At 43.0% G+C, this 24349-nt stretch overlaps 1 protein-coding gene across 8 annotated transcripts in view; it reads right to left on the minus strand.

Annotated features, from left to right (window-relative positions):
- The window catches only part of LOC121502033 (transcriptional regulator ATRX homolog), a 530985-nt gene that overhangs the window by 319807 nt on the left and 186829 nt on the right, over positions 1 to 24349 (minus strand). For all 8 annotated transcript variants that reach the window (XR_011444423.1, XR_011444421.1, XR_011444422.1 and 5 more), the window contains one exon: positions 14330 to 14547. Coding sequence is in view for 2 of the 8 variants with exons in the window: in XM_070283645.1 (XP_070139746.1) it covers positions 14330 to 14547 (218 nt within the window). In the remaining 6 variants the exon portion in view is untranslated. The remainder of the gene's footprint in view (positions 1 to 14329; positions 14548 to 24349) is intronic.

Raw genomic sequence — 24349 nt, forward strand, 5'->3', positions numbered from 1 at the left:
ATATCCCAAGATGTCATAGAAGAAGCTCCAGCTTCACCATGGTCCTCTCCAGTGACCCTAATTTTAAAACCCGGAAAAGTCAGATTTTGACGCACGAAAGTTAAACTCAGTCACAATAAAAGACGCTTACCCAATGCCATTATTAGATGGATTAATAAGTCGTCTCCCTCCTGTTCACTGTATTTCAAAAATTGATTTAAAAGATGCATTTTGGCAAATCGCTTTAGATCAGCAATCGCAGGCCAAAACCGCATTCACGGTACCCAACCGCCCACTGTATCAATTTAAGAGGATGCCGTTTGGGTTAACCAATGCTCCACAAACCTTATGTCGTCTTATGGACTTAGTCATTCCATTTAAGCTCAAATCTCATGTTTAAGTATATCTGGATGACTTGTTAGTCTTGTCCTCCAATTTCGAAGATCATTTATTGCATCTTGCAGAGGTAGCAACTCAGCTTCGAAAAGCTGGGCTGACTATAAATGTATCCAAAAGCCAATTTTGTTTGAAGCAGGTCGAATATCTTGGATATATTGTTGGAGAAGGAACCCTGCAAATAAATCCCGAAAAAGTTCGAGCAGTATCCGAATTTCCAGCTCCGAAAACCCAACGACAACTTCGAAGGTTTTTAGGAATGACGGGCTGGTATCAGCGATATATAGCACAGTATTCCACAGTGATCTTTCACTTGACAGAACTCCTAGGAAAGAAACCATTCGAGTGGAATGAGGACGCTGAAGCAGCATTTCAAGAAATAAAGTCAAGACTTTGCTCAGCTCCTTTACTGGTACATCCTAATTATACAAAAGCGTTTATCATACAATGCGACGCCTCTCTACATGGAGTTGGTGCCGTTTTATCGCAGTGTGACGAATCAGGGATTGAAAGACCCATTGCATACATGTCAAAGAAATTAAATTAAGCGCAAAGAAACTACACAGTAACAGAACTAGAATGCCTTGCCGTTATTTTAGCTGTGAAAGAGTTTCGAATGTATGTAGAGGGTCACCCGTTTAAGATCGTAACTGATCATGCGAGCCTTCGCTGGTTGATGAACTAATCGGACCTCAGTGGCCGACTGGCCAGATGGGACATCAAGCTCCAAAGATTTACGTTTGACATAGAGCATCGCAAAGGATGTGAAAACGTAGTTCCAGACGCATTATCGCGATCCTTTGAAGACGAAGAGCCTATCGCCTCGATAGAATTCGAAACCCTGCCTAGAATTGATTTAGAATCCAAAGCTTTTCAATCCGATGAGTATTCTTCACTCAAAGAAAAGTTTAAGGTTGCGAATTTACCAGATTTTCAAGTAATTGACAACTATCTATACCATCGGACTTGTTTTCCCTCTTTAGAAAACCAAGATGAGGATTGGAAATTATTCGTCCCATCAGAGCTTAGGGATGAAGTGATTCGCTCCAATCATGACCAACCATCGTCTGCTCATTGTGGAGTCGCTAAGTGCTTAGAAAGAATTCGACGTAGCTTCTACTGGCCACGACTGGCTACAGACGTGCGGGAATATATAGCTCGATGTGAATTATGTCGAACTTCTAAACATCCGACAGTTGGCCTCAAACCGCCAATGGGAAGCCAAGCGACTAGCGAAAGACCATTCCAGCGTCTTTATGTCGATTTCATAGGACCCTTTCCACGAACCAAGAAAGGCAACATCGGCATCTTTATTATACTAGACCATTTTTCAAAGTTTACGTTTTTAAAACCAGTGCGGAAGTTTACTTTCAATGTCATAATCGAGTACTTGAGAGAAGAAAATTTCCCTGGCTATGGCGTTCCGGAAACCATTGTTAGCGACAATGGAAAACAATTTAAGAGCCACGACTTTGAAGAATTTATTTCTAAATACGGAGTTAAACATTTGTGTACAGGTGCCTATGCTCCCCAATCAAATGCTGCCGAAAGAGTTAACCGCTCCATTAATGCTGCTCTTCGATCATATGTGCGGAAAGATCAGCGGGAATGGGACACCTATCTTAGTGCAATCAATTGTGCCCTTCGGAACTCTATCCACCAGTCCGTTGGAGCTGTTCCTTATTTGGTTGTGTTTGGACAACACATGATTACTCACGGCGAAGACTTTAAGCTGCTTATAAAAATCTTGAATTACTTACAGAAAGCAGTGCCAGAATAACTCGCGAAGACGAATTTTCAAGAAGTAGGTCAGATATATGCAAGAATTTGGAGAAAGCATATACTAAAAATCAACGAGCGTATAATTTGAGAAAACAACCGCGCTCCTTTGAAATAGGTGATAAAGTTATTAAAAGGAATTTTCAACTTAGTAATATGGCTTCTCATTTTAACGCTAAACTAGCACCCGTAGGAATAAAAGCTAGAATTAGACAAAAATTAGGTACAAATATATATAAGTTAGAAGTGGCTATCTGACTGGCGTATCAAAATAAATGAACAAAAGTGTAAGCACATAACGTTTACTTTCAACAGACAAACATGCCCTACGTAGCACGCAGATCCCAGAAGTCAACGTGGTAACGTTTCTGGGCGTCCACCTGGATAGACGCCTAACATGGCGAAGACATATTGAATGCAAGAAACTTCATCTAAAACTAAAAGCCAGCTGCCTCCACTGGCTCATAAACTCCCGATCGCCACTGTGTCTGGACTACAAGGTCCTGCTCTACAACTCCACACTAAAGCCAATATGGACGTATGGCTCCCAGCTTTGGGGGAACGCGTGCAGCACCAATCTAGACATCATACAGCGCGCCCAATCAAAAATCCTGAGAACTATCACTGACAGAAGCCGTCTACTATGTAACGACCTTCCAACCCAGCCAAGGCCATTTACTCTGTACCAGTCTACATGACTGCTAGTTAGGTAGTATTGTAAGATTTAATACACTTATTGTTAGTCTAATAAATGAGAAGATTCAATAAATAAAATAAAAGCCAACCCTAAAAAAAAAACAAGCGCAGAAGATATTGCTGCCATATTCGCTAGACATTGGTCATCTCGTTCAGAGGCAATTTATTCCACGCGTTCTTAGATGCCAAACAAAAAATTTACAGACAAAACAATAATGAATACACACATAAGGCAGCTGATTTTATGAAAAAACAAATTGAATATCTACAATTCTGCCTAGCTCTAAACTGCCTAAAAGGACACAGCCCTGGAAATGACAAAATCAACGACAACACCAACAGCAGCGGTCAACGACAACAACTACAGCAGCGGCCAACGGCAACAATAACAACAGCCGCCAACGCTCATGGAGAGCCACAATAACAACAGCCGCAAACGCTCATGGAGAGTCACAACAAGTAACGCTAACGGATAGCGAACAACAACAACAGCACCAGAAACAAAAACAAAAACAAACGGCGGCGGCCAAGAGCCGAAATAAAAACAAAACTCGCGCGAATAACTATTGTAAATTTCTTTATTTCCATTAATATGTAAGCTTAGCCACTCGATGTAAGAATTATATTTAAGCTTAAGAAATAATAATTATCTTAGCTTAAGCTTAAGCGAAAGTCGTTGTTTATCTTTTCCCCTCCGTTCTCGCATCACCAGCAGCCACATACCAACACAGCGGCCGACACCTGAATCACTGCAGAGCCGCGCAGGATCTTCTGACGCAGACGGTGCGCGAACGCGGCTCAGAGGTAGCTATCCTCAGCGAGTGATACAGGATAGGAGACAGTCGAGACTGGGCCACGGACCGTACTGGCAAAGCGGCCCTGTGGAGGAGTGGGCGCGCAGCAGATGTGCGACATCAAGCGGCTGACGGCTTCGTCAGAGCAAATGTTGGCGGTACGTGGCTATACAGCTGCTACCTGGCGCCCAGCCTTTCGCTGGAGTCCTTTGATCGAATCCTGGATGAGTTGAGCATCGACTTCCGGGGACATAGCAACGCCGTGGTCGGTGGCGACTTTAACGCCTGGGCTATCGAATGGGGATCTTCCCGGACAAACGCAAGAGGCCGCGCGGTGCTGAAAACCTAGCGTTGCTGACGGAGCAAGTGGCCGGGCTTTTTAACAAATACTTCCAGGAAGGTACGTTCCCCGTAAGGTAGAAACGGCAACGGCTGTTAGTGTCGGCCAAGCCAGAAAAGCCTCCTACAGGCCAATCTGCCTGCTGGACATAATAGGCAAAGTCTTCGAGATGGTGATCGCAACCAGGATGACAGAAGCCATCGAAGCAGCGGGCAGCCTATCCCCTGAGCAATACGGCTTCAGGAAGGGAAGGTCTACCATTGACGCCATCGTGAAGGTGGTTAAGGTGGCTAGGGAAGCCATCACTGGTTCCAGGTGAAGAGGAGGAACGAAATCCTACTGTGTAGTGGTTACCCTGGACATTAGAAACGCGTTCAACACGGCTGACTGGGGGCGGACACTGGAGTCCCAGAGGATGTTTAACATCCCTAGCTACCTGCTGAATATAGCGCTAAGCTACTTTAGCAACAGAGTGCTCACGATGGACACATGCCTGGGTTCCAGAGCATACAAAGTCTTAGCCAGAGTCCCGCAGGGCTCCGTTTTGGGACCCCTGCTCTGGAACGCCATGTACGACGGAGTTCTGAGACTCCCAATGCCAGTGGGCACCAGCCTGGTTGGTTTTGCCGATGACGTCGCCATAGTGGTGGTAGCCAAGGAGCTAGCTACGGTGGAGGCCCACGCCGACGCAGCGGTGCAGGCTGTTGAGTCGTGGCTAGCGAACGCAGGGCTGCAGCTGGCGGCCCACAAGACGGAGGCGGTGCTTGTCTCAAGTCGGAAAGCGGTGGAGACAGCTAGCGTGAGCGTCGGTGAAACCATGATACGGTCCCAAAGGGCAATCCAGTACCTTGGCGTCCTTCTCGACACGCGCCTGTGTTTCAAGGAGCACCTGGACTTTGTCCACAAGAAGGCCAGCGGAACGGCAGGAGCGCTATCCAGGATGCTTCTAAACACTAGAGGGCCGAAGCAGGCAACCAGGAAATTGCTCACGACGGTTGTGACGTCGCAGATGCTGTATGCAGCGCCAGTGTGGGCGGAAGCCGCTAAGGCATCGTGCGCCGTCAGAATCGCGTGCGCCTTCATCGCCGGACAAGTCCCGGAGCTCATTCAGGAGAGGGCGGAGAACTACGCAGTCGCGCAGGACAGGGAAGCAACCCTGCAGACTAGAGCAGAGTCGAAGGTTACCGCCAAAAGGAGGAGCTTCGAGAACTGGCAAAATCGCTGGGACTCCTCGCAAAAGGACGCTGGACGCACACGCTCATCCCGAACCTATCGAGCTCGGTAGAGAGGTCGCATGGGCAGGTAGATTTCTACCTCACCCAGGTGATTAGCGGACATGGCTGTTTCCGCAGCTACTTAAAGCGATTCGGCCACGAGACGGAGGACTGTTGCCCAGAGTTTGGCTCCGGCGTCGTCGAGGACGCTCAGCACGTGCTGTTCGAGTGCCACCGATTTGACCACGAGCGACATGAGCTGGAGGCGGTAGCAGGGTCCAGAATCTTGGTTGTGCTGATGATGCTGGCAGACCAGCGAGTGTGGGAGGCTCCAGCGACATTCGCCGCGGAAGTTATGAAGTCTCTCAGGGAGTTGGAGCGAAGGCGAAAGGAGCAGACGGAGTAGGAGTCACCGCGCCCGCGAAGCAATGCCAAGCGGCGGTACCGCTGGGCGTTCGATTCGTATTCTTCTGTTAACTGTTAAGCCATCCATGTGTATGTGTAGTGTATGTACCCGGACAAATTTTGAAGCAATCGATTATAAATGTGTTATGATGCAGCCGTTAAATAAAAGCATTTATAGATAGCTTGTACTTTTCTGAAACAAATTGTTCAGTCGCTGCAATATATATAATTCATAATCATAACATTACATAATCTGTAATTCGTCAGTCGCAGCACTCTCATATGCGGCCAAAATAAAGTATAGATTACCAGGTCAAGGGCATATGTAGATTCTGCTGACGCGATGAAGTTGGATGGAGCAATAGCCCCATTCTGCATATACCATTACAACCTACATTATTCTTGCACATCAACATTTGTAAGCATATTTGTTTCCGCATGCACTAGCAACCTACATTATTCTTTATCATTAATATTCGTAAATGCAAGCACATTTGTTAGCTATAAATATCGTTAAGTTTGAATCAATAAAGTCAGTAATCATCTTTAACTCAAAGATATCTTTACTCCTCCAACTGCAGTTCACCTAGTTCAAGTGCTGGGTGCGACACAAACAAGGCAATTAGTTTATGTGCTATTTTGCCAGGCATCGAAGCCTACTCACACTAACAAACACTCATATAAACATTTTGGTGACCCCGACAGTTCACGTCCTGCCGACAATTCACGTCCCGACGTCCTGCCTAACGTCCTAACGATCGAATCCTAAGGACAATTCAAGTCCCACGAGTCAAGTTCCCCAACTCTTGGAACAATCCTGGGCATCCTTTGAAAAAATCCTTCCACTAGAACTTAGAATCTAGTGTGTTCTCCAAGTCAAGTGAACAAGTGCTAATTCTTTAGACCGCTAAACGGTTGCGAATAGGAGCGTATCCAGCTTTAAAAGCGAATAAAACAATCCCAACGGGTCAAGAATATAGCACTTTTCAACATGACTAGCATGGAGGAGCGAGCAGCCACAGAGGCGTTAGACTTGCAGGAAGAGATCAGTCAAGAGATCTCAAAACTGATCCGCAATTTCAAGAAAGATTCTGCGAGCAGGAAACAAAACCCAACATACTTTCAATCTAAGTTGGCCGCAATCGATGAAGCGTGGAATCGATTTGCGGAAAATGACCGTAATGTTCTGGAGAAATATAGAACCTCGGAATATGTAAGGTTTTACAAAGACTGTCGTGACTCATTCGACAAGTATCGAAGCGCCATAACTGACGCAATGGCTCAAACTACGAGCCATGCCCAAGGAAACGCAGACGCTGCAAGCATACAGCAGCCTGTGGGCAAACTCATGTCAACATGCCGACAGTACGGAAAATGTGGTATCTAAAAACCACCGTAACTGGAGAGGCAGAGAGATTGATAAGACACATCGATCTAAAAGAAGAAAATTACACAAGCGCATGGGGCATATTGGTTGACGAATACAACAATCCCCGACACGTAGCCGACACGATTCTTAATCGTCTCTTGCAATACCACACAAGGAGCATCATCGTCCTCGCCCCCTTCATCGTCGTTCTCGTCATCATCATCATCAGCCGCAGCAGAGATTTTTCTTTTGGTTGGAATTAACGCTTAGCCGCAGCCGCAGAGTTTTTTTTTTGTTTTTTTCAGGGATCGTAACAGTTATAATTTTTATAATACAAATTATGAAATAAGAGTTATTTTACAATTATATAGAAAAAATAGGAAATTAATTCTTATTATTCAAGTTTTATAAAGAAGTTGTAGAATAATTATTATTTTTCAATTTGTATATAAAAGTTGAGTTATAACAGTTATTTTCAATTTTTAAAATAATAATTGAAAATTAAAATTATTTTCCAATTTTTATTTTAAAAATTGAAAATAATAATTATTCTCCAATTTTTATTTTAAAAATTGAAAATAAAAATTGAATCGCAATTGATGTATATATTGTGGTAATTGCTTATGCATAAAAATATGCGTATACGTAATGCTTATTACATTCCCCAAACAAACAAGGATACTAAAATACCTTTTACAAATGGCAAGCCCAAAATGCAGATAACGAAAATATATATAATAAATTGTCACCTTTTTATTTAAATATTATTACCTGTAGCTGGGTAATTATCTCAGTATTCATGTTTGTTTGTGAAACGGTGAATTTTTTATTATATGCACTTATGTTCATGTACATATTTGTGTACATGCAATAACCACAATATATACATCAAACGAAAGGTATTGAAGCGTAGAATCATTATATATGCCAATCTTTAAGATATACCGCTCCGTTGGAAAGTTATTGCGATTCAATTTTTATTTTCAATTTTTAAAATAAAAATTGGAGAATAATTATTATTTTGAATTTTTAAAATAAAAATTGGAAAATAATTTTAATTTTTAATTTTTTAAAATAAAAATTGGAAAATAATTTTAAATTTCAATATAATTTTAATAATTTTAAAAATTGAAAATAACTGTTATAACTCAACTTTTATATACAAATTGAAAAATAATAATTATTCTACAACTTTTTTATTAATATTTAAAAATAAGAGTTAAAGCGCAATTAAAAAATAAAAATTGGTTATAAAAGTTTATTTTATTTTTGAGAACTCCTTCAAAAATTATGGTATACCTAAATATTTCATCTTTCCAGCTCAATTTTTTGGTAATAACTTTTATTTTACTCATAACTCTTATTTGCAATCCCTGGTTTTTTTTTGTGCGAGAAATGTGCGTGTACACGGGAAATAAATTACTACCGAGTACTCGGCCATACAAACGCGAGAAATTTAATGCTCATGCCCTGAGCGCTGTGAACTTTCGTGGTGGTGAAAATTCCTAGTGACGTCAGAGAAATTGCCTAATTAATAAAGTGACAAGAAAAATGAGAAATAGGAAATTGAGTGAAGTTAAGAAAATAATACAGAATGGCCGAAACGGAAATTTAACGCCAGCAATCTAGTTTGCTATTTTTACTATAACATTTCCTATGGGAATCTCAACTATAGATTTTTTTTAAGTGCTGAAAATTAGCCCAGTAAAAGAAATTAAATCATAAATGGAGTTTATTTACTGAAATCTTGATTTGAAGTCTGCAGATTACCTGCAAAGAAACTATCTAATATATATACCTCTAATTTTAATTTATTTCGAAAATTAATGAAAAATAATTGTTCGAAGTGTACCGAGTGAAAAATATGGAGACAGTGCGAATGATCATAATCAAAACAAAACCCGAAAACCGCAATCAAGCAGAGTAAAAGCTTTAGTGTTTTCGTTACCGACGTTTAGATTTCTTTTCAGCAAACATAAACGCCTCTTGCAGCTCTCGGCGAAAGATCTTTCTACGTGGGAATTGCAGAAATGTGAGTTAATTGGTTGTCCAAATGCCAAGCTTTAAAGTTCGAGTGAATAAGAATTAGAAGCTCGGTAATGCAGACATTGCGATCCGTTAATTATTTTTTAATTTTACATTACACTGCCTACCAAGTATTTTCGTATGCCTATATTATGAGCTCTAGTATTACACTTTAAATATCTTTATATTGTATAGTATAACTACCTTTTTTGAAAAATGAATAGGTTAAAGCTATATTTGTTAAAACTATATTGTTAATATCTTATGCCATATAAAACAGCACAAATTTATGGAAATGAAGCTGAACCTATTTTTGATTATTTTTATTTATAGAATAAATATTATTTACTTGAAGATGCACTAAATGAATATAATGTTTGAATCCAGTCGTGTTGGAATGTCATGGCCCAGTAGAGGTTAACCTTTCAAGGGATTTCTGATTAATTTCGGTCGATCCAGAGATCGAGGTAGGGTGGGCGATTTTCGCAGCTATGTGAAAACCAGTAGGAAGGTTTCCCATTGCTGTTTACTTTTTGTTCCCTTATAGCGCCGGTCCTTCATGAAGCTGACAAGAATAGTAGTGACGACACTCCTCCTTTTATAATCCTTTTTGTACGCGAATTCATTTTAAATCATTATTGCTAACGCAGGAGAGTAGAGCTAAGCGGAAACCTATCTTACCCCCCCCCCCAGCCGGAAATGCAAGCGCGTACTCTGCCTTAGTTTAAACCACCATCCGCTCTCTCTATCACCACAGCAACGTGATATGTTACAAAATTTAAAAAAACAGTCAAGTTATAAATTTTTTCCTAAAAATTTATCGAACATTTGTATGGCAGCTATATGATATAGTCGTCCGATCCGGCCTGTTCCGACATATATAGCAGTGAGAGTATATAGAAGACTATATGCAAAGTTTCATTTAGATAGCTTTAAAACTGAGGGACTAGTTTGCGTAGAAACGGACAGTCGGACGGACGGACGGACGGACGGACGGACGGACGGACGGACGGACGGACGGACGGACGGACGGACGGACGGACGGACAGACAGACGGACGGACGGACAGACGGACGGACGGACAGACGGACGGAGTGACAGACGGACTCGGCTGTTGATGCTGATCAAGAATATATATACTTTATAGGGTCGGAAAGGTCTCCTTCACTGCGTTGCAAACTTCTGACTGAAATTATAATACCCTGCAAGGGTATAAAAAGGTGAAAAAAATGGAAACCTGGCAGGTAGCGATTTAGTTGTACAAGCACAAACCAATGTTCCGTTTTTTTAGGTTCTTTAACAGTTTATGAATGTATCTATCATTTAAAGTAAAAACCATGAGCATTGGTTTTATATTTTTTGTCTACAATGACTTGAAAGTCGACCAATTTACCCATTTTGTTTTGTATGATGCAAAAAGCGAAAAAAAGTTAAACTTCGAATGCTTATATCTTCAACAAAAAAATCTTAAAATTGATTTTAGTGCAGACTCTAAGACCTTGAAAAACTTTCGGTCGAATAAGTATGGTTAGAATCGTTTTTGCGTTTTTTCGATTTTTTGAACGCTAATTGTTTAAGAGGCGCTCCTGTGCGGCGGCTCAAAGTGTGGTGAGACTTAATGCAAGTAATTGGAAAACACAGCTAGTGGGCAGAATGAAAGGATGCCTTACATAAATTATAACTAGGAAACAAAACAGCTCTATGGCCCAAGGGAGGGAAAGGGCCTCTCCACCTATGCCTACCTACAATTTGAAAATTCTAAGCTGATTTTTTATTCTAGTTGGTTGCCTTGCGCTCACTTATGGTCACTACCGAAAAGGTGCGATACACACAGTTGGTTGAGGTTGTGTTTCTGGCCACGCTCCGTCTGATAATATTTTTTTCGGTCGGTGCCGGTGTGTATTTAGCCTGAAAGTAGTCAAAAGTGCAGTGCGACACTTCTTGTACCCTGGTACGTACCTTGTACTGCTCCTGGATCGGCCCCTGCAGTTTTCCCCAGTTGCCCAATCAACATGGGCACTTGATCCACCGGAGGGACCCGAGGTAAGGGGAGGGGGTGACTCTCACCTCTTCTCCGCACAAACGCTTTTCTGCTCTCACTTTTACTTTTTTCCACACACCACAATCCATTTCCCCCGCGTTTTCTTCCAAAACGTAAACACAGCTGATCGCTTCTGGACCCTAGTGTTGTAAAACGTCAGGGGAGGAGCTTTTACAGCCGTACTTAAGGAGCAGCAAGCTCTCCCGATCGCCCATTGCGCCGGAAACTCTAGAAGCTCTACGCTGCCCCCCAAGAGGACGCGGTATCCTGCGAGCCCGACCAGCTCGCACAGAACTACGCCGGCGAAGAGGAGCAAGGCGTCAGAGGAGGCAGCCAGTCTGCAGGATCTCCAGGACCTGGGGAAACTACTGCAGGAAGTCTCCACGAAAATGATGGACAAGACGACGCGTCACATCACTGTCTCCACGAGGGAGCTGTTTGTCAAAATGACGCCTGTCCCTACACCAACCAGCGCAGCGCAACAGGGAAGCGTGAAGGGGCCCAGGACACCCCGAAGAAAGACTCATGGAGCCCATTCGGAACCCGCAAAACCACTGGCGAATGGATGGTAGTCGCTAAGAAGCCGAGGGCAACGCTGTCATCGTGCAAGCAAACGGCAAGTCCTACAGCGAGGTACTAGCCATGGTTTCCTGGAGGGACGACAAGCAGTTGTCGGACCTGGGTGCTTGTATCTCCAAGGTTCGGCGCACCAACAACGGCAACCTGCTCCTAAAGGTGGCCAAAGGGAGCGGTGAGAGCGCCGAGACCATGAAGGAGAGTTCTGGAGGTACGGAACATCGACTCCATCACCTCGAAGAAGGAGGTCTGCGCCGCCAATTTAATTTCTAGGCAGAACGGGTAAGAGTCCGGAGCATGCGCCGTGGCGGCTTAGAGACGCAGCTGGTGGTAGTCAGCCTTCCCGTTCCACTGGGCAAGGCAATTTTGCAGCGTGGAGAGGTGCGATCGATGGTCAACCTGTAGGATCAGGGAAAGATCCGGTGCTTCTGATGCCTAGAAACCGGGCCCATTGCGATTCACTGCAAGAACCCGGTGGATAGGAATGCCTACTGCTTCAAATGCGGAGAGTCGGAACACAAGGAAGCCGGATGTTCCAAGCAGCCAATATGTTTCCTTTGCAAGGCGGCTGGTAGCAAGGAGACGAGGCACGATGGCGGCATGGGCTGCCCAGCCTCGAACAGCGGGAACGGGAACCGTATGCCTGCATGCAGTAGATTCAACTTAATTTGGCGCAGGACCTGCTACTGCAAACAGTAAGTGAGGTAAGCGGCGGACGTTGCTATACTTAGGCGAGGGAGGGAGGAGCATGGGCGAAGGCCCGCTCCGGCAAGGCGGCCTTTTGGCTCTGTGGCGACGGACAGCGGCGGATGTCCAACATCCTGGCAGCCGATGGATTTGTGCATGCGGAAGTCAGCGGCTTTTGCATATACAGCTGCTACTTGGCCCCCAGTCTCCCGCTGGAGGCATTCAGCAGGATCCTTGACAACCTATGCAGCGATATGCGTGGCAGGGCCAAGGTTGTAGTCGGAGGCGATCTCAACTCCTGGGCCCTCGAGTGGGGATCCGTCTCCACTAACGCCAGGGGATGCGCGGTGCTGGAGGCATTTGCCTCGACGGACGTAGGTATCCTCAACGACGGGGTGAGGCACACGTTTGCTAGAACAGGAACCGCCTCAATAATAGCTGGAGAGTCAGCGACGCTTACACTGGTAGCGACTACGAGGCGATTCTGTGTACTGGGTGTACCGGAGTGGAACACCCGCACGCTGCGGCGGCCCAGAAAAGCCTACCGGCCGGACACGCTGTGCACCCAGCCATTAGCTATCGCGCTGGACGGCATGTCAGCCGAGGCGCTGGAAGAAGCGGTGAAAAGGCGGCTGGAAAAATTACTGCCTAGTGGTAACGCTGGACGTAAGGAACGCCTTAAACACTGCCGACTGGAACCGGAAGCTGGAGTCCCTTGCTGGCCTGAACATCCCAGGGTACCTACTGGAGATAGCGAGGAGCTACTTCAGCGAGAGGGTGCTTATTGTGGACACGGATGTGGGTTCCAGAGTATACGAAGAGTAGTTGCAAAGGAGCGCACGGCTGCAGAAGATAAGGCGAATGCTGCTATCAAGGCGATCGAATCGTGGCTCTCGAGCTCTGGTCTGGAGCAAGCGGCGCACACGACTGAGGCGGTCCTTATTTCGAGCCGGAAAAAAGTGGAAACGACCGAGATCCAGGTCGGCCGTAATCCAGTCGCAGAGGGCAGTAAAGTACCTTGGTGTTCTTCTCGACACTAGGCCATGCTTCAAGGAGCAACTCCAGTACGCTCAGAAGAAGGCCAGTGGAACAGCAGGAGCACTCGCCCGGATGCTGCTAAACACACGAGGACCCAAGCAGAACACCAGAAGGCTGCTGGTAAGCCTTGTCACCTCCCAACTGCTGTATGCGGCGCTGGTGTGGGCTGAGGCGGCAAACAAGAAGTCCTAAATGCGGGGAGTCGAGTCAACCTATAGACTCTGTGCCATCCGAGTGTCGTACGATTTCGGACGACGCGGTTCTGGTGCTAGCCGGCCTAGTTCCACTGAAGGAGCTGGTCCGCGAGAAGGCGGACATTCGTGCTACGTTGCATAGTCAGCATGGACCCGACAGAGCCACGACTGCCGAGCTGAAAAGCGCGGCCAGGGCAAGGAGCTATAGGAACTGGCAGGCCAGGTGGGATGCCTCGCCTAAGGGACGATGGACGCATAGGCTCATCCCCAGCATCAAGGCCTGAATGGAGCGGAATCATGGGAAGGTAGATTTTTACCTAACCCAGGTTCTAAGCGGGCATGGCTGCTTCCGCAGCTACTTGAAAAGGTTCGACCACGAGACGGAGGACGGATGACCGGAGTGCGGTTCCGGAATAATCAAGGATGCGGGCCACATCATCTTCGAATGTCGCCGATTCGACGAGGAGGGGAACGAGCTTGAGGCGGTAGCAGGGTCAGTGATCAGGGTTGACACGCTGATGTCGTTGATGCTGTCAGACCAAAGGACGTGGGATGCGGTGGCGGAATTCTCCGCTAAGTTGATGAAATCCCTCAAGTCGCTGGAAAGAGGGAGGAACGAGCATTGCTTTGCGGCCGCACAATGCGGACCCTTTGCCCCGTCAATGTCGTACATATGTATGTGGTTGTTTTATAGTATTGTTAAGTGTAGATAATAATAATAATAAGAATAAGAATATGAGTATAAAGAAAACAGAGATAAAAGGTATTCAAAGTTGGTTCTCGATGCAGTACTTACCATTTTTCTCCTTTTTTTGCACACATATGAAGAATTGAAAACATCACACGCAGTTTATTACTTGGAACGATAGTTTCCAGGTCTTGTTTCACAAGATATTTTCGCCACCAATCATTAGTTACAGACATTACACCTGTTTGACTGTCATAAATGTCATCTGGCTGATCTTCATCGGAATTGGGACAAGATATTTTTAGTTTATCCTTTTTACCTTTTTGCTGAAAGAAAAGTGTTTAAAACGTTAAAATAAATAGTTAATAATTTTTAACCAAACTTATGTACATATATTATTAAGAAACACAACTTGTTCAATTTGAGTGACAAGAAATATTTTCTTCCTTATACATTCGGAGTAGTATGAGAACTTAATTACCAGGCCATCTTATCGCTAATTATGGTTTATTAATTAGATAAATAGGGTCACCTGTCACACCTTAAAAGGTTTTGGTACAACAAATTAATTAGGTTCATTGATTGAGTGGTGTGAGGACACGTAAGAAAGCGGTACCGCCACGCAGGCGTACTTGTTTTTGTAATATTTTTTTTTTATCATAAGAATATTGTGTCCAAGTTTTACATCGATCATAGCAAAAGTAACGAAGTTATGTCATCCATAGTTTAACGGAGGTCGTTAGGTATTCAACATAGCTCGCAAATAACGGTTGACAGATTCGAGCGATTTCAAAAAAAATGTTTTTTTCCTAGCATTAGAGCGAAGATCCTAAGAGCAACCAATTGAATTGGTTTTATACAAAGTTTGCTCACGATCAGCTGACCAACAGTTTTTTCTGTTCTCTTTTGCTGTGCCCATTCACGGTACGTTTGCTCTTGAGCGAAGAGTCAAAAAGCCTTTTGCGCATGTATGTGTGTATGAAAAGTTTCATTCGAAAGCGCACATGCGTATGCGAAGTTTTATAGATTCTTCGCGTCACTTTGATTTATAAATTTATAAATTAAGTGAAAGACGTAGTTCAATTAATTCTGACAACCTAAACGCATTGTTAATTTTTCAACTTAATTCTGAATAAATGAATTAAAAGAACACTTAATAAATTTTTTTTATTCTGGTTAAAAATTTCAAGAAGATCTAACGTCAAAAAAAAAAACATATTCCCGTAAAAGATCATTTGCGCCGACCTTTTCAGTGAATCGGTCTTTTAAAAATCGCTCTGAGTGAGCGTCAGTCGTATCAGTCCTCGGTAAAAGAGCGGTAGAAGAGCGCGCCATACGAACAGCTAACGTAAAGCAATAAACTGAAAACCAAAGCAAAGAGAGACGACGTCGGCTGTTAAGAGCGAGAGCGAAGATTCATAATTTTTTCTGTTTTTCGCATGAGTAGAGCGTAGGGGAAAAAACTGTTAACAATTATTTGCAAGCTATGGTATTCAATGTATGAGTATCTCAATTTATAATGCGCTCTCCTAAAAAAACGTCATTTTGAAATTCGGTGTCTAATTAACAAACCGGTTTGAAATTTGGAACATAACTTCTTTAACTAATTTAATTTTAAATTTTATTATATTTTTTATTAAACAAATTAATTTAATTGTTATTCAAAAATCGTGGTTTTGAATTGTCAATTTTGGTTAAAAAAATAGTAAAAAATTGTACAAATAAAAACGCCACATGAGTACCTCGGGACACTTATCCTTTAACTAATAAACTCTAGTTTTTTGATGTCGGATGTTTTTGTGGACAGTTAGAATGTACTCGGTGTACCAACCAATTTTTTTTTTTATGGGACTCAGGAGATTTCCTATTACTTGTAGAATATACTTATTCTATTCCTATATTCTGTAGTTGCTTTGTTTCGGTAATTTAGCATCTGGTTTGAGCTTCCTGCCCAGCTCCATTCTGACAGTGCAGCCTTTGAAACTAGATATATGGTAATTTTAAGTGCTTCAACGACAATTCGAAACGCTGCATCCTCCCTCAATTGGTGATGCCAAAACTCGCACTTTTGTTCTGTGAGCAGTTTTACTATTTGTCGAAATGCAGTTGAATTTTTTGCGCAGATTCTCGATACTCCAAATCTTGAAGTGCGTATGTCAAAATCGTCATCTTTAACAATAGTATATAGCGGGTCTTCCAGCTTGCGCATTTTGGCAACATACGGCACGCAGATAGCTGGTGGCTTACATAGGTGTTGTTTTACCAGGTTGTTCGCTGACAGCTAAACTTTTATGAGGCGCATTTTTTATGCGCGGCTTTAACTTGGTCATCCAGATCCATTATTGCATCAACTTCTTCAGCAAACTCGGCGAAGCGATTATTTTGAAGTGCAGCTAAGGAGGTAGTAGCTGATGAACTGTTTTGGCGTCCCTTGGTTTGGTCATATGGTATATATTACTATTGATGATTTGTCTACTCTCTTTTTATTTTTTAGGAGGGAGATCCTTGGCATTTGGAATGAGCATTAAATTTTCAGCTTCGCATTCTTTACTAGCTATTGGGCTGCTTGTTATGGAGGATACACTATTAGTTAACGTCGCCGCAACTGTGTTAAATGTATTGCTATTTCCATGAGTAAATGACAAGGTGCTCGTCATAGTTGAAGTTATCTTTGCAATATAGCTTTTAATATAACTGCTAGAATTAATAGCATTTGTATCGAATCTCTCCGGCCGGGTTAGATCCCAGTCGTGACCAGGGATCCTCTACAAGAAATTTGTATAGAGGGGACGGGAATATTGGTAGGAAATTATTATAAGCAGCGTATGGGGCCCGGGACGCTAGCTTGCGCACCCCTATTGTTGTGGTTATTGGCGGATGGCCGACAGTAGCCGACCCGGTCGACCGCGTGGTCAGGATTCTGGCGCGGCACGCTCTCTGCTGGCTGCAGACTACTCTGGTAAACTGCTTGTGCGCACTGCTTTGGTACTGCTTCTGCGCCCTGCTTGTGCACACTGCTTGTGCGTACTGCTTGTTATGGTGACCGAGTGGCAACTCTGTCGGGTTCCTGGCGGAATTTGTAGATGTAGGCCAAGGGGGTCAGAGAGGCGTCGCCTAACTATGACTCGACTCCGGTTGGTCGCGGAGGCGGGCTGCGGGTCGGGAGAAGGACGCACTCGCAGTCGCGGCGATGCACGGTGCACGGAAGAGCCAGCTAGTTCGACTATTCGATTGTTTTCCCGGTTCGGCGAATTCTAGGGTGCCGAACTTAGCTTATGGTTTTAAATTATTTATTTTTACATTAAGGATACTACAAATCTTCGTCTGGTAAGGCTTCATTACCGACTTAGTTTTAATTTATAAAAATATCTACACGGCTCCAGTGCCGACTTAACTCTACTGCTTAGTCTATAATGTAGTGATAATGGACTTATTATTTTAGTTCTTAATTTTAAGTAGATGTTGTGCGCCTTTCCGAATAAAGGCGTCACACATTACTTAAATCTTTTTCAAGGTTGGCACGCAGCTCTGCCGGTGTACCAGCGATTTTTTTCATCATACCATGAGAACGCCGCTCGTTACCAAGCTGGCTTTGATCAAATGAGTCCATCCATCCATTCTTCAGCAAGTATCTGCTTACGTAGATTTAAATGGTAACACGCTTTTGGTTACGCGATTAGTTTTGATTAATAACGCTTTATTAGTTATCCGATGATGCGTTATTGAAACGCGTTATTTGGGATTTTCGCAGCACAATAATGAAGTTTTTCATTTCTGCACAATGTTTACAAATAGTTCTGCAGCTATTGAGCCACTATGAAGATCCAATGTGATCAGCGGAGCACAGGAGATTTGTTTTTTACCTGAACTTGCAGGACTTGTCCAATTCTAACACGCGAACTGTGACCTGCCACCTGCCCTGCAACTTTTGCCGGGGCACGTAAGAGCAGCTGATCTTGGTTAATTTACACACTAGACGAACCAGAGTTTACCACAGTTATACACTTTTTGCCGCCGGAACGAGCTTCACAAAGATTTACTCTAAAGAAGCTGAAACATGCTTTCAAAAAGGGGGCTACAAACATTTATGGTTTTGAACATATATTACAAATACAACATCTACTCACAGGTCCTTATAGTGGTCAACTCCACTCTCAAGTCCGAATTAATAACTGTCGAGGAGTGCTTGAGTGTCCTTGAGTGTGGAAGTCCTTTGCGTAAAGCTACCAGTTAATGGTAGTTCCATTTTTATTACATATTCCTACATTCTTCTATTGTCGGAATTTCCTATTTATTGAAACCATCTTTCTAAAAGACTTTCGGAAAGGGACCACTTAGTTAGAAGTTCTTGATGATCTTGATTCGGTCACTAGATAATCCCACTAATACACTTCTTACCCCAACACATCACAAAAAATGTCGTTTACCAAAGAGCACTTCAATGAAACGGATATATTGCCGAAGGTAGCGAATATATTACTATCGATAGAAAACAACAGTTGAAAATATTTTTAATTTGCAGCAACGTTTTGTTGCTTTCGAAAAGCTTTACAGAAATGAACCACCAATTATCTTTAACGGATTGGACTTTCTTGACCTCCACAAAGGATCCCTCAGATATCGTTGAGCGTTTCTATGACATAATGTACACAGTTTTCAACATGTATGTCCCTTCATTTCCCTCACCAGAAGTTTCTCATAAGCCCCATTGGTTTTCTCGTCGGCTTTTTTTATTCAAAAAATCTGAAGTCCAGACTGGTCTTACAAGTCGACCATTCGAGATATTTAACTGCTCGTACAAATTTCCTAGCACACAATTCTGAATGCTACAGAAACCACTTATATCGGTGCAAAATGGAGTTTCAGGCTAACCCGAAGCAATTTTACGCTTTCGTAAACTCGAAACGGAAATCTCAACAATTTCCATCATGTCTTCATTTCGATAATTTCTCCGCTTCCAATGAGCCTGATATCGCGAACCTGTTCGCAAAATTCTTCCAGACTACATACTCACAAATTAATTTCGATAATAACTCAGAGTATTCTTTTCCACTCCCGCACTCCAATTGCATTTTTATACCCTTGCAGGGTATTATAATTTCAGTCAGAAATTTGCAACGCAGGACGCGTTTCCGACCCTATAAAGTATATATATTCTCGATCAGCATCAATAGCCGAATCGATCTAGCCATGTCCGTCTGTCCGTCCTTCTGTCCGTCTGTCCGTTTCTACGCAAACTAGTCCCTCAGTTTTATGGTAAAGCTATCTAAATGAAACTTTGCATATAGTCTTCTATATACTCTCACTGCTATATATGTCGGATCGGACGACTATATCATATAGCTGCCATACAAATGTTCGATACAACGGGCCGGATCGGACGACTATATAATATAGCTGCCATACAAATGTTCGATACATTTTTAGAAAAAAAATTATAAATTAGCTGTTTTTTTAATATTATTACATACTTTTTGAGATATAGCCATTTTATATTATTCCAGCATTTTGGTAAAAATTTTATGAAAATCGGACCACTATATATTATAGGTGCCATAGGAACGATCGGGAAATTTATCGAAAAAAAATTATAACTTCGTTGTTTTTCAACGTATTTTCATCTACTCTGAGATATGAGCTTTACTTATTATTATAGAATTTTGGTATAAATTTTATGAAAATCGGACAACTATATCATATAGCTGCCATAAAAACGATCCGTAGATGTAGGAGAAAATGTAAAGCTGGGAATGTATAACTGTAACTGTCAAACTGTAAACATAATAAGTATAGTTAAAATGTTATGAAACTCTGTTAATTGTCTGTTTTCGGCATTATAATTTATAATATAAATATGAAAACCAATCTGCAAGGGTATACAAACTTCGGCGTGCTGAAGTTAGCTTCCTTTCTTGTTATGCCTGTAATCAGCGAAGATGATGTTATTCATAATCTCAGAACAATCAAACTTTCCTTCTCCTCTGGTCCAGATCTTGTACCTAGCTGCGTTCTGAGAAATTGTGCCAGCTCATTATGTAGACCTAAACTTTTTCAGTTATCACTTCAGCATTAGTTTTTCCCCGAAGTTTGAAAAGAATCTTATATCGTTCCGCTTCATAAAAAGGGAAGTAAATCTAATATTGAACACTAGAGAGGAATAGCAAAACTTAGTGCGATTCCCAAATTATTAGAATTTCTAATTACTACTCAGCTTCAGCACCAATGTAGCTCAATAATGTCCCCCTCACAGCATGGCTTCATGAAACGTAAATCAACGTCTACAAATCTCCTTGAGTTTGTTGCTGTCATTAGAAACGCGTTTAAAAATAACACCCAAACCAATGTTATCTTCACAGATTTCAGCAAAGCCTTCGATTTGGTGAATCATCAGTTACTGCTGAAGAAACTTTGTCTTTTGGGTTTTCCGGTTACGTTGATCAAGTGGATTTCTACTTATTTGTCGAACCGTACTCAAAGAGTTGCATTCAAGGGTTCATTCTCAAACCTTGTTCACGTGACTTCTGGTGTTCCTCAAGGGAGCCACCTCGGTCCTCTTCTATTTGGCATTTTTATAAATGATCTGCCCCAAGTTATTCTCCACTCTTACGTGATGATGTACGCTGATGACGTTAAACTATGTTTGCCTCTTGTAAATCTTGACTCTTCTCAGCTTTTGCAAGCTGATTTAAACAACATGTTGTCCTGGTGCACTCACAATTTGTTATTTCTTAACAACTCTAAATGTAAATACATGTCGTTTTACCGCAGAAATTGTTTCCATGCTATTTCTTAGGCACGAGTGTTCTTGAACGTATCCACTCTGTAACGGATCTTGGTGTTCTATTTACCCACGACTTGAGCTTCACCGATCACATCGGTATAATTGTTGGTAAAGCATAGAGTGACTTTGCTTTCGCAAAACGATGGTCTAAGGAATTCGATGATCCCTACACTACAAAACTCTTATATATATCTGGTTCGGCACATACTTGAATATTGTTCATGTGTATGGTCCCCTCAATATACAAAGTATCAGGACCTTATTGAATCGGTACAGAAACAATTCCTTTTATTCGCTCTTCGGGGTTTAGACTGGGACCCACATCGCCGCCTTCCTCCTTATGCTGACAGACTACGCCTTCTGGACTTGCCCTCTCTTAAGGATCGTCGGACCTGCCACGGCGTGATGTTCCTTTATAAATTAATAAATGGACATATTTTTTCCAGTAAGCTTCTTAATCAAATACGTTTTTCAGTTCCTTCTAGGCCATCACGTTACTTTCGGCCTATAACTTTGGATATTTGTAAAACTAATTTCGAGGCACACGATCCTGTTCGCGTTTTATGTTCGCTTTACAACGACTTGTACTCTTTGTTATTTTTTGAAATGTCATTAGACTTTAACAAAAATAATATTTTAAGACACCTCTCCTTGCCTCTGACCACCTGATGTGGATCGGAGCATATCCTTAAAAAACACTCCTTATCCGGTCTGAGGTAAGGATATGGATTTAAAATGACAGATATTTGCTATTCTTAATAAATAAGTAAATAAAAAATATTAAATAAAAAAGCGCCAGCCCGGGGATAAGGATGCTCACACCCTGAAGGCAGGCGTGGTGGAGAAGGACCAAGGTCTGGAAACCATCGTGGATGCCGTGCAGGACCTAGCAACTGGAGCAGAGCATCTCCCAAAAGATCTAATATCCTCTAGAAGAATCCACAGGGCTATAGACTCCTTTGCGAGGATATAAGCACCAGGACCAGAAGGAATATTTCCAGCCATGCTGCAGGTGACCAAGGAAGGGATCATCCCATGGCTCTACGCCATATAAAGAGCTTGTTTAAGCACGGGCTATATATCTAACCAATGGAGGACCTTTCGGATCGTCCTCCTGCCCAAAGAAGGAAAGTGCAGCCTTGTGAGTCCTAAGGATTGCAGACCGGTAAGTCTCACCTCATTTTTTACTTAAAATGCTGGAAAAGCTGCTGGACTTATACATCAGAAGGTAGAACTCAATATCAATGCAGATAAGCCGGACCTCATTCTCTTCACCAAGAGATACAAGGTGCCACAATTGATCCTCAAAAAATTAAAAAAAAAACAAGCTGACCCCGAAAACACAATTCTAATACCTCGGCGTTGTTCTTGACATCAAGCTGACGTAATAAGCTTATGGAGAGATCCCAGCGGCAGGCACTGCTCTGCATATCAGGGGCGCTGAGGTCAACCCCCACCAAAGCACTCGAAACCATAATCGGTATATATCCCCTTGATATCCAAGCGCAACTGACAGCAGGAAAGGCGGCACAACGTCTGGTTGCATCAGGAAACTGGTCGCTACAAGGTTTCGGGCACAGTTCAATTGGTCGAGACATGAGCAGTACATCTGACTACATGATACCCAGAACGTGCCCGGATAAAAACACAACAGTATTCATGGGACCAAATGACTGGAAGTCAGGCCAGAACCATGCTCAATACTTCAATGTATACACCGATGGCTCCAAGATGGGTGGACAGTCAAGCGGCGATAAGATCCATCATCAGCGGTCAGTTTCAAAAATGTACCGGCAAGCAAGGAGTAACTAGATAGCCTGAGAACAACTAAGTCAGTGAGGATCTACTCAATTCGCATTCGACCTTCATCGAGTGCACACGTGCTTACGGACGAACGCTACGCGGGGTTTATTCTCGAAGTGTTTTTTCATGGTGAAAAAGTAATTTCGGAACTCTAAACTACGTACTGTCAGCTAGGCCAAGCCCTACAGTGCGTATGACATACGGACACTAGTGCGTGAGACGTGTTTTTGAGCTGCAAAGTTCATTTATATGGTGCCACGCGTAACAAGCTCAAAATAATGAGCGGCGATCAAAAGAATGAGCGTAGAACCTCTGTAAACCAAAGAAACGGCTGTTTCACTTTTTTCTCAACTCGCGATATCGAAGCAGAAAAAACGTCTACAAAGCCCAACCCGGCTCTACTGACCGCCGACGGCACGAGAGCGCGCTCTTGCTCACCCGCCCTACTCATTCCAGCTCCTACATCTTGGAGCTCCCAATGCCAAACCCCACCACCACCGGCTTCGATGGAAGACGCACCAACAACAAGCAGAGCTGCAATTTCTGCGAACGTAGCAAAAGCAACAACTAAATCAACGACCAATATTGCGAAATCGGTGCCAACGGCCGCATCGCCAAATTCAATGGTAACAAAAACCGTGAACTCCGATAAGCAACAAGCGGTTCCGGCCATACAGACTGGCATGGATCGCTACATCCAAATTAAGCGTAAGCTTAGCCCACATAACACGGTTGGTAACAAGCCTAAGATCAACCGTGTCACCAAAAGCTACGACCCAAACAACTCCAACAAATTTTCTCCGCTAGCAGCTGATGAGAATAACCAAGCAGAGCCGGAGCAGGAGACCCAAAAACAGCCAAAGCCCCCACCCATTTATATTAGGGAGAAAAGCTCAAACGCCCTGGTCAACAAAATTGTTGCGCTGGTCGGGGACGGAAACTTTCATGTTGTTCAGCTTATTAAAGGGAACATTTGCGAAACAAAAATTCAAACCAAAACAGAAGAACACTTCCGGGCTGTGTCTAAATACCTGGAAGAATCCAAAAAGAATTTTTACACCTACCAACTAAAAAGCAGCAAGGGACTGCAAGTCGTGTTAAAAGGAATTGAACCAGACGTCGCCCCCTCTGAGATAGTGGAAGCCCTGAAAGGCAAGGGTTTCCTTGCCAAGAATGTCAGCAACATTATAAATAAAAACAAAAAGCCGCAACCACTCTTCAAAGTCGAACTGGAGCCAGAAAGTAAAACCATGAAGAAGAATGAAGTTCACCCGATCTACAAGTTGCAGTTCCTATTGCATCGAAGAATCACCGTGGAAGAACCGCACAAACGCAACGGTCCTGTGCAATGCACAAATTGCCAGGAGTATGGACATACAAGGACATACTGCACCCTTCGGTCAGTCTGCGTAGTCTGTGGAGACTTCCACAATTCCGCACACTGCCCTGCGAACAAAGAAGACCTAAACAAGAAAAAATGCGGAAACTGTGGAGGAAATCACACAGCTAACTACAGAGGCTGCGTGGTCTACAAGGAGCTGAAG

This window comes from Drosophila kikkawai, chromosome 2R (genome assembly GCF_030179895.1).
Source record: "Drosophila kikkawai strain 14028-0561.14 chromosome 2R, DkikHiC1v2, whole genome shotgun sequence".
NCBI lineage: Eukaryota > Metazoa > Arthropoda > Insecta > Diptera > Drosophilidae > Drosophila > Drosophila kikkawai.